General features: G+C 37.3%; 2 protein-coding genes across 2 annotated transcripts; both read left to right on the top strand.

Moving 5' to 3' along the window:
• The first annotated feature begins 2,219 nt into the window (after window positions 1-2,219).
• On the top strand, window positions 2,220-3,462 carry LOC117820476. Its single transcript, XM_034694253.1, has 4 exons — window positions 2,220-2,330; window positions 2,427-2,747; window positions 2,856-2,946; window positions 3,165-3,462. Exons 1-4 carry the CDS (start codon window positions 2,258-2,260, stop codon window positions 3,292-3,294), a joined length of 615 nt encoding a protein of 204 aa, XP_034550144.1. The 5' UTR covers window positions 2,220-2,257; the 3' UTR covers window positions 3,295-3,462.
• Window positions 3,463-5,273: 1,811 nt separating this feature from the next.
• On the top strand, window positions 5,274-7,677 carry LOC117820475. The gene is made up of 6 exons (XM_034694252.1): window positions 5,274-5,347; window positions 5,997-6,126; window positions 6,235-6,543; window positions 6,652-6,742; window positions 7,137-7,219; window positions 7,302-7,677. The coding sequence occupies exons 2-6, from the start codon at window positions 6,057-6,059 to the stop codon at window positions 7,406-7,408; spliced, it is 660 nt and encodes a 219-aa protein (XP_034550143.1). The 5' UTR covers window positions 5,274-5,347; window positions 5,997-6,056; the 3' UTR covers window positions 7,409-7,677.
• The last annotated feature ends 5,230 nt before the right edge of the window (window positions 7,678-12,907 follow it).

Below are 12,907 nucleotides of genomic sequence, written 5' to 3'. Positions count from 1 at the left end.
CATTTCAGATCAGACAGTCAACGTCTTCAAGTAAATTTTCTACCATCAGGTTCCTTCCTGTTTGGCTGTTTATCACCTTTTGAAAGTGAGTTTCCTGTTTCTGTTTTTTTTCACAGTTTGAGTGTGATTGAGTGGGTGCAGGAAGGAAAAAAGGAAATGAGAGTCACCTTTGTGTGTCAAAGCTTCTGTATGAATGTTTTGGATATGATGGAGGCAGATAATATTATAAGTAAACTATAAAATATAAAATAAAATTGTAAAAAGATAATATAAAATATACAGAAAATATAAAATATGTAATATATAATATAAAAAATATAAAAATGTAAAATATATTATAAATATTTAAAATATAATATGAAAACAAACATTAAATATAATACAAAAATGTAAAATATTGTATTAATATTATATATGTAAAAAAATAATATAGTCTATACTAACGCATCAATCAACCAATAAATCAGACCTGGAATATTCCCCACACCATGACATTTTAGTTTCCATTTACTTTAAGCTTGATTGAGATTTATTGTACTTCTGTGTGACTTGGCAATATGTCTCTGTCTTCCCGGGTCACTGTTTATGATTCACACTGACACACTACTCTGTCAATCTCACATCTTAATCGCACTGATTTCTCATACTGTGTGTGATTTTTTAATAACCTGGTGCAATTTTATCTGTGCAATAACTTACATCACTATCTATATTTATCAGATAGAAGTGTACATAGTGTGTATATATCTGTAATATTTGCCATATTTTATTTTATTGTATTGTTTTAATATTTTTAACTATGTTAGTACATTGTTGTATTCCTCTGTCCCGTGTTGTAAGCTGCTGTAACAAAATAATTTCCCCCAATGGGGGATCAAATAAGATATATCTCATCTTATCTTATCTTATACTATGTCTTAAACCTACTTTTTGAAATGCATATACAAATGAAAAATAAGTTATAAATGCAATCAAGCATTTTACATTAGTAAAGGAAAACAAAGATAATAATGATTAAACAGACTAAAAATGTATCATTTTTGGACATTTGGACTTAAGAAACAACATTTTTGTCTTTAACAGAATATTTGGCAGTCAATGAGCGAGTACAAGTATTTCATTTGTCAAGCAAAGCAACGTCAGACTTTCCTTTATAATGCAGAGCAGAGGTTTTTCAATCTCAGAAACACAAACAGGAAATGCAATATGACCATTTGTGCCTTTGGCTTTTCTAAAATGAATCCAATATCCAACTGTAGCAAGGGTTTTCAACAGGCTTTAACAGGAGGTCTCTGCCCACACAGTTGAAACATACACATACAATGTATGTTTTCACTTCCCTGTATGAGGACACCATGAGAAAGTATAAAAACAGGTTTGTTTCAAAATGTTCAAAAGTCTTGGAGAGTATAACTCTCTGCCTTCTAACTCATTTGTGATGGAACAAAGCTTGAACTGTCATGATTTTCCCTATAAGGTGGGTGTATAGTATTTGCTTCGTCTGTCACATAAGGAAACCTGTCCCTTCTGAAATACAGAACCCTATTTAAGAGTAGGAGTAGCTAACGTGTCTGGAAAAATGTACACAAATTGAATTCAGACAACTAAACTGACAAACAGTTTAACAGTATGTAGTGCAGTGTCAATGTGGAATATAGATGATTGCATCATGTTACAATATGACTTTAAATGTCAAACACTCACACAGTAACAGCCAGCATGCACATCACTGGGGCCATGAACTGAAGCAGCTGAGATGGATTAAGCTTTCTTTTCATTTTCTGTGATTCAAATAGATATCGGTCTTTTCTGATGTTGGTTTCTTTTTACAAATTAGATGCAGAAATGAATCAACGTTTGTTAAAGTCATTATTGTGACTGTTAAGTGTCAGAATGTTTAGAACATGCGGTGTAATGGTGTTGCATAGACAATGCTCAACCCTGTGAATCTTAAGTCACACCCTGTGGAGACGGTCTGTTTAGAAATAAACTAAGGTGTTACCTACAGCTGAAAATTGCACTCATACATACTGCATGTGTATTTTGCTTTATATTACAGCATGATTAAGTTGACTCAAACGGTGACTTGTGTTACACTTTGCTGCTGTTTTATTTACTTGTTAAATCCATGATGGTCCAAACCATGTCACACTTACTTGAAGCAGCTGAAAACCATCAAACCACTTCCTCTTCTCTACGCCCCCTTTACAATTAGACTCAGAGGCTGGTGGTAAAATGTCAGTCAGTCTGTCTCTGTATGATGGTCATCATGTCTCCCCTGAACCAAGCAGCTCTGCTCTTGTTTCTATCCACGTACGGAGTCTCTGCAGGTAGAGTAGAGATTTGTGTTTGTTATGCATGCTTCTCTTCAGGCTAAACTGGGGATATGTTTTGTATTGATTGGTTGTTTCTTTTCCGTTTTTAAGGATATCATTCAGTAGTCCACATGAACATGCTGGGTTACAGGGGAGACTCTGTCACACTCGCTTGCAACAAATCAGAGGCAGATACAACACAAATCAGTTGGACCAAAGGCAGATCTCTTTTTGCTTATTCAATCTCACTGAATAATACTTTATCAAATTTCAGCTCTGACAGAGTGAAGATAGACATTAACTCACCTTCACTGCTGATCATTATCAATGCTCAGGATGACGATGAAGGACTCTACACATGTAATGTAACTGACACTGATGGTCTTTTGACTATTAATTGGAATTTAACTATATCTGAGAGACCTGCTAAAGGTAGGTAGAGCTCAAAGCTGAGCTTATCACGTTTTTACAACAGTTACATTGTCCGTCAAAGCTCTGATGAAATGCAATAAAAGATCACTCACATCTCTTTCAATTCAGAGGCCAGGTCAATGTGGTATTCACCAAAAATAGTCATACCTGTGGCTGGAGTGCTTCTGTGTTGCATCATTGCAGCTGTCTGTCTCTGCAGGTGAGTCATGTGTGTCTTTTTTTATTATATTATTATCTCTGGGAGCTAATGTAAATTTGAGTATAGAGTTCAATATTTAGTTGTCTGCATTTAAAAGTATGTTAATCCCTATCAGAAAAGGGGTTTCTAAGCATGTCGTTTAGCTGAGTTTCAGACAATCAGATCAATAAATCATCTGAGGTGTGTGAGTCATTTCTGTAACTGCTTTATTTCTGCAGAAAACTGAGGCGCAAGACACCGAACCCGAACCCGGCCCATTCTCCAAACGTGCAGAACTCTCAAGAGCAAACGGGCACAGAGAGGAATAGTCAGTACATGGAGAGGCTCAACTCAATCTACAACACCTAATGAACTGACATGACTTTAAATGAAGGATAAACAAAGGACACAGTATCATATGCAGAGATAAGTAATGATGGACATCAGCACACATTTTACGGTTTAGACCAAGTGTTACAAAGACAGCCAGCCAGAGGATGGAAATACTGATAGCTTTGCTTATCATTAAGACATTAAGACCTGTGAATTAATAGTGGGGATTTGTTTTTCTACATTCAGTTTTTATATCCATTGAACTCCATTGTATATTTGTTTGTTTTGTCTTATATAAATAGTAGTTTTGACAATATGCTGTATTAAAAATTGTCCTTTCTGTCCTGCACTCACAGAGGCAAGTTCCTAACCATTTATGTGGGACTCCAGCTCAGTTTAAACTAATCCTAACTCTAATCTTAACTCCAGATTAACTCCAGTTTAACTTTGACTAAGCATCTCTCCAACTTGCTCAAACTGAACTTCAACCAAACTTTGACTCACATCAGACTAAACTCCCACTCAGCTTCTCAACAGAGTCTCAATGAAGACGTCAGTCCAACTGAACTCTGACAAAGTTCTGACTTAACTCGTACTTAATTCCAGCTTAAGTCCAAATCAAGTTTAACTTTGACCAGACTCCAAATCCACTTTGTCTCCACTCGTACTCAACCCAACTCTAACTTAACTTCAACAGAACTCCAGCTCAAATTCAACTAAACTCAGCTTGACTCATATTAGACTCCAACCCAACTCAAATCTAATTCAAGCTTAACTCAACGTGAACTCAAGTCCATCTTAAGTCCAACTCAGACTCCAACACATTGATTACACTATGACTCAACCCAGACTCAACTTTGACTACACTCTGACCCAACTTTAAATAAAATCTGACTCAACTCGTGTTTAACTCTAACTGAATTCCATCCTAACTCAAACTCAAAAGCTGCATACATAATTATTCTTTGCTTTAAATGGGCCTCAACGCAAAATAAAAACAACCCCCTAATTTACTTAAAATCAACAAAATCACTTCCATAACTCTGATTCTACTCAAACTATACTCTAACTTAACTTCCACTCAACTCAGCTTGACTTCAATTAGACCTAGACTAAACTCAAGCTGAAGCTAAACTCCAACTTTACTAAACTCAAACTCAAGTCCATCTCAAGTACCACCGATCTTCAACTTGACTCAAACTCAATTTAGACTCAACTCTGACTCAACTAGGCTCAATTCTTATCCATCTTGGCTAAACTCAAGTGGCTTAAACTGGGATGTTTTGTCTTCTATGGGGAACATTATGGTATTACAGGACAGTATTATTTTTTATTTGATTTATTTTGTGGGGGGTGGGTCATTTTTGCCTTCATTGATAAGGTGTTATTTATCTTTAACATTTTTATGAGCTCTGTTTGACCTGCCAGGACTACAGATGAAAGCCTTATTGCTAACTCTGGCATACCAGGGGATTCATGTTAAGGGTCTATTTTTTGGGAAAGAGACAAATGTCATTTTGCCAGTGTGGTTTAGCAGGATTAATTCCTTTAGTTTTATTAACATGTATTTAATCATTTAAACAGAAAAAAGTCTGAAGTACATGCTGTTGACTCCTCTTAGTGGACGCATCTGTAGTCCACATCTATTACTAGGATCTGGTTTTGCTTCTCATAAAAGTTGAGAAGTTACTACTTTCTCCTCACACACCCTGTGGCCAGCTTTTTGCAGAAGTGGTTTTCACACATCTTAGCATAGCTGAAGTATGTAGATGTTACCTTGTGGCTCATAATAGTTACAGTTCAAAGAATGTTAACGGTTTATTACTGCAAAGCTTGATACCTATAGATGCTAACTTTGATTAAATTATGGCAATAGGGTCTTTAATTTTGCTCACTGTTTTGTTTGACCTATTATTGTTTTGTTGCTGATAGAAAAAGAATCAAACCACTTCCTCCCTTTTTGAATGTTTCCGTAAGAGCATTCAAAAATCCCAGTCTGTTAGTTTCTGTCAAATGGTTGCCATGTTTGGCCTGAACCAAGCTGCTCTTCTCACCATTCAGCTACTAGTTTTGTGCCAAATCCTTCCAGGTAGAGTAGAGATTCATATTTGTTAATGCATACTTTTCTTAAGGATAAACAGGTGATATGTTTTGTATTGATTGGTTGTTTCTTAGGATTAGCTAACCTATCTGGAAAAATGTACACAAATTGAATTGAGATAACTCAACTGACAAACAGTTTAACACTATGTAGTGTAGTGTCAATGTAGAATATAGATGATTGCATCATGTTACAATATGTCTTTAAATAACATTTTCTGTGATTAAAATAGATATCGGTCTTTTCTGATGTTGTTTTCTTTTTACAAATTTGATGCAGAAAAGAATCAACGTTTGTTAAAGTCATTGTGACTCTTAAGTGTCAGAATGTTTAGAACATGCGGTGTAATGGTGTTGCGCAAACAATGCTCAACCCTGTGAATCTTAAGTCACACCCTGTGGAGACGGTCTGTTTAGAAATAAACTAAGGTGTTACCTACAGTTGAAAATTGCATACATACTGTACGTATGTACATTTTGCTTTATATTACAGCATGATTAAGTTGACTCAAAAGGTGACTTGTGTTACATTTTGCTGCTGTTTTATTTACTTGTGAAATCCATGATGGTCCAAACCATGTCACACTTAATACATTGAAGCAGCTGAAAAGCATCAAACCACTTCCTCTTTTCTACAGCCAGTTCACAATTACATTAAAAGGCTTGTGGTGAAAAGTCAGTCAATCTGTCTCTGTCTGATGGTCATCGTGTCTCCCCTGAACCAAGCAGCTCTGCTCTTGTTTCTATCCACGTACGGACTCTCTGCAGGTAGAGTAGAGATTTGTGTTTGTTATGCATGCTTCTCTTCAGACTAAACTGGGGATATGTTTTGTATTGATTGGTTGTTTCTTTTCCATTTCTATGAACATCATCCAGTTGTCCACATGAACATGCTGGGTTACAGGGGAGACTCTGTCACACTCGCTTGCAACAAATCAGAGGCAGATACAACACAAATCAGCTGGACTAAAGGCAGATCTCTTTTTTCTTATTCAATCCCACTGAATACGAGTTATTCAAATTTCAGCTCCGACAGAGTGAAGATAGACATTAACTCACCTTCACTGCTGATCATTATCAATGCTCAGTATGACGATAAAGGACTCTACACATGTACTGTAACTGACACTGATGGTCTTTCGACTATTAATTGGAATTTAACTATATCTGAGAGACCTGCTAAAGGTAGGTAGAGCTCAAAGCTGAGCTTATCACATTTTTACAACAGCTACACTGTCCGTCAAATCTCTGATTAAATGCAATAAAAGGTCACTCACATCTGTTTCAATGCAGAGGTCAGGTCATCTGGGTCTTTTCTGCTCGTAGTCTCATCTTTGACTGGATTTCTCTTATTTGGCATCCTGCTGGCTACCTGTCTCTGCAGGTGAGTCACAGTTTTATTTTTGCTCTGTGTGTAAAAATTGTTGCCAAATTTACATTCCTTAGTTCATCTTGGCACACAGTTACTTCCCCACGCATGTAATGTCCACCGCTTGAATGAAGGTGTGCTGCATTCTGATATATGAGTTGAAGTGCTTCCCACAGGTTTTATGTTAAAAATAAAAAGACAGCTAAAGACAAAGTTTGAGGAAGAGGTAGATAAGGGTGAAAGTGTAGAGAGCAAAGTGAGAGGCAGAGGGCGACAGAGTCACAGAGAAGAGACTGCATGACATTGGAAGCAAAAAGAGAGTGAGATGGGAGAGAATTAAACAGAGACAGAATCTGAGAGGAAGGGAACTGATTTTGATATGTCATATTATTCACATTTATACCTACAGAAAAAGCAACACCAAGACTCAAAACCAGGACCTATCCTGGAGCAGAACCCTGACTTTTGCCGAGTACCGAGTTCACTCTGGAGGTCAGAAAAATGTGCCATCACTCAAATGAACTTCTCCCTGCATTTCATTCTTGGAGTTCATTTCCACTCTCTGCCCCTGCAGGTGCCTCCATTTCATCCCCAGAGCTGTCTGGTACTCAGGATGCAGGAATTGATAGTCAATGGGTCTCAATTCAATATTTGCCCAGACAGGCATGGAGTTCAGATTAAAACTGATTAAGAAACAAAAAAGATGTTGGAGAGATGTTTTCAAAAGAATGGGACAAATATGATGATGTATACGTAAAAAAGAAAAAGATGCAGCAAGAAAACTGATGGCCTTGTTTTTGTTTGCACCACTAGACTGAAACAAATTTGCTCCCTTGGTTCTTTAAATTAGAGGTTAACACTTTACTGTATGCCTTTGTCTTTTACTGAAGTGCTCTGTAGCTGTAATGTAATTTTTTAAACCCCTATTAAATCACCCTTTTCAATTCTCATCACCTCTGTGGAGTATTTTTGCATTGTTTAAAACCGTTTCCAAGTGTGTTATTGTCTTGTTTTGTTATGCTCATTGTCTCCTCATGTTTTATTTAGAGCACTTTAAATTGCCATAGTTTCTTAAAGGTGCAGTGTACAGGTTAACATATCATAATTATTAATAATATGTTTAATGTTTCTGTGAATTATAACGTGTAAGGTGGAGCAGCAATTAAAATTTTGGGGTTCAATCAAGTGTTTCTGTTCCAGATGTGGAGAAGGTCTGTTGAGAAATAAACTAAGGTGTTACCAACAGCTGAAAATTGCACACATATTGTACAAAGTTACATTTTGCTTTATATTTCAGCATGATTAAGTTAACTCAAAGGGTCATTTGTGTTTCACTTTGCTGCTGGTTTTGCTTCTCATAAACGTTGAGAAGTTATTACCTTCTCTTGCCGCATACTGTGGCCAGCTTTTTGCAGAAGTGGTTCTCACACGTCTTAGCATAGCTGAAGTATGTAGATGTTACCTTGTGGCTCATAATAGTGACAGTTCAAATAATGTTAACGGTTTATTACTGCAAAGCTTGATACCTATAGATGCTAACCTGAATAATATTATGGCAATAGGGCCTTTAATTTTGCTCACCGTTTTGTTTGACCTATTATTGTTTTGTTGCTGACAGAAAAAAAATCAAACCACTTCCTCCCTTTTTGAATCTTCTGTGAGAGCATTCAAAAGCTGATTGTCGTGCCAGTCTGTTAGTTTCTGTCAAATGGTTGCCATGTTTCGCCTGAACCAAGCTGCTCTTCTCGCCATTCAGCTACTAGTTTTGTGCCAAATCCTTCCAGGTAGAGTAGAGATTCATATTTGTTAATGCATACTTTTCTTAAGGATAAACAGGTGATATGTTTTGTATTGATTGGTTGTTTCTTAGGAACAGCAAACCTGTCTGGAAAAATGTACACAAATTGAATTGAGATGACTCAACTGACAAACAGTTTAACACTATGTAGTGCAGTGTCAATGTAGAATATAGATGATTGCATCATGTTACAATATGTCTTTAAATAACATTTTCTGTGATTAAAATAGATATCGGTCTTTTCTGATGTTGTTTTCTTTTTACAAATTTGATGCAGAAAAGAATCAACGTTTGTTAAAGTCATTGTGACTCTTAAGAGTCAGAATGTTTAGAACATGCGGTGTAATGGTGTTGCGCAAACAATGCTCAACCCTGTGAATCTTAAGTCACACCCTGTGGAGACGGTCTGTTTAGAAATAAACTAAGGTGTTACCTACAGTTGAAAATTGCATACATACTGTACGTATGTTCATTTTGCTTTATATTACAGCATGATTAAGTTGACTCAAAAGGTGACTTGTGTTACACTTTGCTGCTGTTTTATTTACTTGTGAAATCCATGATGGTCCAAACAATGTCACACTTAATACATTGAAGCAGCTGAAAAGCATCAAACCACTTCCTCTTTTCTACAGCCAGTTCACAATTACATTAAAAGGCTTGTGGTGAAAAGTCAGTCAATCTGTCTCTGTCTGATGGTCATCATGTCTCCCCTGAACCAAGCAGCTCTGCTCTTGTTTCTATCCACGTACGGACTCTCTGCAGGTAGAGTAGAGATTTGTGTTTGTTATGCATGCTTCTCTTCAGGCTAAACTGGGGAAATGTTTTGTATTGATTGGTTGTTTCTTTTCCATTTCTATGAACATCATCCAGTTGTCCACATGAACATGCTGGGTTACAGGGGATACTCTGTCACACTCGTTTGCAACAACTCAGGGGCAAATACAACACAAATCAGCTGGACTAAAGGCAGATCTCTTTTTTCTTATTCAATCCCACTGAATAAGGCTTATTCAAATTTCAGCTCTGACAGAGTGAAGATAGACATTAGCTCACCTTCACTGCTGATCATTGTCAATGCTCAGGATGACGATAAAGGACTCTACACATGTAATGTAACTCACAGAGACGGTCTTTCGACTATTAATTGGAATTTAACTGTGTCCGAGAGACCTGCTGAAGGTAGGTAGAGCTCAAAGCTGAGTTTATTACTTTTACAACAGCTACATTGTCTGTCAAGGCTCTGATGAAATGCAATAAAACGTCACTCATATACTTTCATTGCAGAGGCCAGGTCATTGTGGTATTCACCAAAAATAATCATACCTGTGGCTGGAGTGCTTCTGTGGTGCATCATTGCAGCCGTCTGTCTCTGCAGGTGATTCATTCTCTTTAGTTATGTAAAGTTAAATTTCAGTTCTCTGTCTTTTTTGGATTATATTTCATCTCTGGGAGCTAAGGTTAATTTGAGTATAGCGTTAAATCAAGTCTAAGTTAATCCTTGGTTATCAGAAAAAGGGGCTTCTAAGCATGTAGTTTATCTTTGTGTTATACAATCAGACCAATAACACATCTGAGGTCTTCATTTCTGCAGAAAACTGAGGCGCAAGACACCGAACCCGAACCCGGCCCAATCTCCAAACATGCAGAACTCTGAAGAGCAAATCGGCACAGAGAGGAATAGTCAGTACATGGAGAGGCACGTCTCAATCTACAACACCTAATGAACTGATATGACTTTAAATGAAGGATAAACAAAGGACATGGACACTATCACATGAAGAGATGAGTAATGATGGACATCAACCCACATTTTACGATTTAGACCAAGTCTTACAAAGACGGCCAATCAGATAAAGGAAGAACTGATAGCTTTGCTTATCATTAACACATTTAACCCAATATTACCTCTGGGATTTTGTCTCTGAGCAGTTTTTATATCCACTGAACTCTGTGTATTTGCTTTTTTTTTCTTATGTAAATATTAGTTTTGACAATATGCTGTGTTGAAAATTGTCCTTTCTGTCCTGCACTCACAGAGGCAAGTTCCTGACCATTTACATGGTGATAGCACTTAACTCTGAATCGAAGCAAACACAACTCCAGCTCAATTCAAGCTAATCTTAACTCCAGTTTAACTCCAGTTTAACTTTGACTAAGCTCCTCTCCACTTTGTCTCTGCTCGTACTCAACCCAGCTCTCATTTAACTTCAACTAAACTCAGCTTGACTCATATTATACTCCAACCCAACTCAAATCTAATTCAAGCTTAACTCAACGTGAACTCAAGTCCTTCTTAAGTCCAACTCAGACTCCAACACATTGATTACACTATGACTCAACCCAGACTCAACTTTGACTACACTCTGACCCAACTTTAAATCAAATCTGACTCAACTCGTGCTTAACTCTAACTGAATTCCATCCTAACTCAGACTCAACAGCTGCTCACAGAACTATTCTCTGACTTAAACGGGCCTCAACGCAAAATACAAACAACCCCCAATCTGACTTGAAATCAACAACAACACTATCATAATTCTGATTCTACTCAAACTAAACTCTAACTTAACTTCCACTCAACTCAACTTGATTTCAATTAGACCTAGACTAAACTCGAGCTGAAGCTAAACTCCAACTTTACTAAACTCAAACTCAAGTCCATCTCAAGTACCACCGATCTCCAACTTGACTCAAACTCAATTTAGACTCAACTCTGACTCAACTAGGCTCAATTCTTATCCATCTTGGCTAAACTCAAGTGGCTTAAACTGGGATGTTTTGTCTTCTATGGGGAACATTATGGTATTACAGGATAGTATTATTTTTCATTGTATTTTTTTTTTTTCGTCTTTATTGATACAAAAGCTTTACAGAGTCAGGAAACGTGGGAAGCAGAGTGGGTGAAGACATGCAGCAAGACGAACCAGAGACCTCTGTGATGAGGACTATAGCCTTTATATATGGGGCGCTTGGACCACTAGGCCGCTATAGGCCACTGGCGCTCGTACAGGATATAATGTTAAATTAAAGCTGGGGCGTCGCCTTGGAGGAGCTCTGAGGGAGGAGGGGAGGGGTTAGACGGAGCCCTGAGGAAATGCTACACTCAAATTCATGCTAGTTTTCCGAGACTACCAACCCCAGCTTTAAGAATATAAATGAAAAAATATATATATCTTAAAAAAGGGGGGTCAGGCTCTATTACTGTACTGTGTTTTAATTGTCATGCTATCATGATGTATTGTTTCCATCTATTGTTATTTATCTTTATCATTTGTTATGAGCTCTATTTTGACCTGCCGGGGACTAAAGATGAAAATTAGCTTCATGGCTAACTCTGGCATATTCACATGGATGCTATGTTGAAATGTTCATTAATGTGCACTGTCCCTTTAAATAAATATTTGCCACCAGGGGATACATGTTGAGGGTCTAGGGAGATGTCATTTTGCCAATGTTGTGTAACAGGATTAATTCCTTTAGTTTTATTAACATGTATTTAATCATTTAAACAGAAAAAAGTCTCAAGTACATGCTGTTGACTCCTCTTAGTGGACGCATCTGTAGTTCACGTCTATCACAAAGACCTGGTGTTGCTTCTCATAAACTTTGACAAGTTACTACCTTCTCTTGCCGCATACTGTGGCCAGCTTTTTGCAGAAGTGGTTTTCGCATGTCTAAATATAGATGAAGTATGTAGATTTTACCTTGTGGCTCATAATAGTTACAGTTCAAAGAATGTTAACAGTTTATTGCTGCAAAGCTTGATACCTATAGATGCTAACCTGAATTAAATTATGGCAATAGGGCCTTTAATTTGGCTCACCGTTTTGTTTGACCCATTATTGTTTTGTTGCTGATAGAAGAAAAAAATCAAACCACTTCCTCCCTCTTTGAATCTTCTGTGAGAGCATTCAAAAGCTGATGGTCGTGTCAGTCTGTTAGTTTCTGTCAAATGGTCATCATGTCTTCCCTGAACCAAGCTGCTCTGCTCTTGTTTCTATCCACATACGGAGTCTCTGCGTAGAGTAGAGATTTGTGTTTGTTATGGATGCTTCTCTTCAGGCTAAACGTATGTTTTGTATTGATTGGTTGTTCATTTTCCATTTTTAAGGATATCTTCCAGTTGTCCACATGAACATGCTGGGTTACAGGGGAGACTCTGTCACACTCGCTTGCAACGAATCAGAGGCAGATACAACACTAATCAGCTGGACTAAAGGCAGATCTCTTTTTTCTTATTCAATCTCACTTAATAAGAGTTATTCAAATTTCAGCTCTGACAGAGTGAAGATAGACATTAACTCACCTTCACTGCTGATCATTATCAATGCTCAGTATGACGATGAAGGACTCTACACATGTGATGTAACTGACACTGA

Source organism: Notolabrus celidotus, chromosome 10, assembly GCF_009762535.1.
Source record: "Notolabrus celidotus isolate fNotCel1 chromosome 10, fNotCel1.pri, whole genome shotgun sequence".
NCBI lineage: Eukaryota > Metazoa > Chordata > Actinopteri > Labriformes > Labridae > Notolabrus > Notolabrus celidotus.
Note: the sequence above shows the minus strand (reverse complement) of the source record. Positions and strands in the feature narration are given on the sequence as shown.

Excerpts from the sequence above, each read along its gene's own strand:
- LOC117820475 (XM_034694252.1), top strand. The coding sequence starts at position 6,057 with ATGGTCATCGTGTCTCCCCTGAACCAAGCAGCTCTGCTCTTGTTTCTA. Across the intron at positions 6,127-6,234 it reads CACGTACGGACTCTCTGCAG|TTGTCCACATGAACATGCTG; the intron begins GTAGAGTAGAGA and ends AACATCATCCAG. Across the intron at positions 6,743-7,136 it reads CTGGCTACCTGTCTCTGCAG|AAAAAGCAACACCAAGACTC; the intron begins GTGAGTCACAGT and ends TTATACCTACAG.
- LOC117820476 (XM_034694253.1), top strand. The coding sequence starts at position 2,258 with ATGATGGTCATCATGTCTCCCCTGAACCAAGCAGCTCTGCTCTTGTTT. Across the intron at positions 2,331-2,426 it reads CACGTACGGAGTCTCTGCAG|GATATCATTCAGTAGTCCAC; the intron begins GTAGAGTAGAGA and ends TCCGTTTTTAAG. Across the intron at positions 2,947-3,164 it reads GCAGCTGTCTGTCTCTGCAG|AAAACTGAGGCGCAAGACAC; the intron begins GTGAGTCATGTG and ends TTATTTCTGCAG.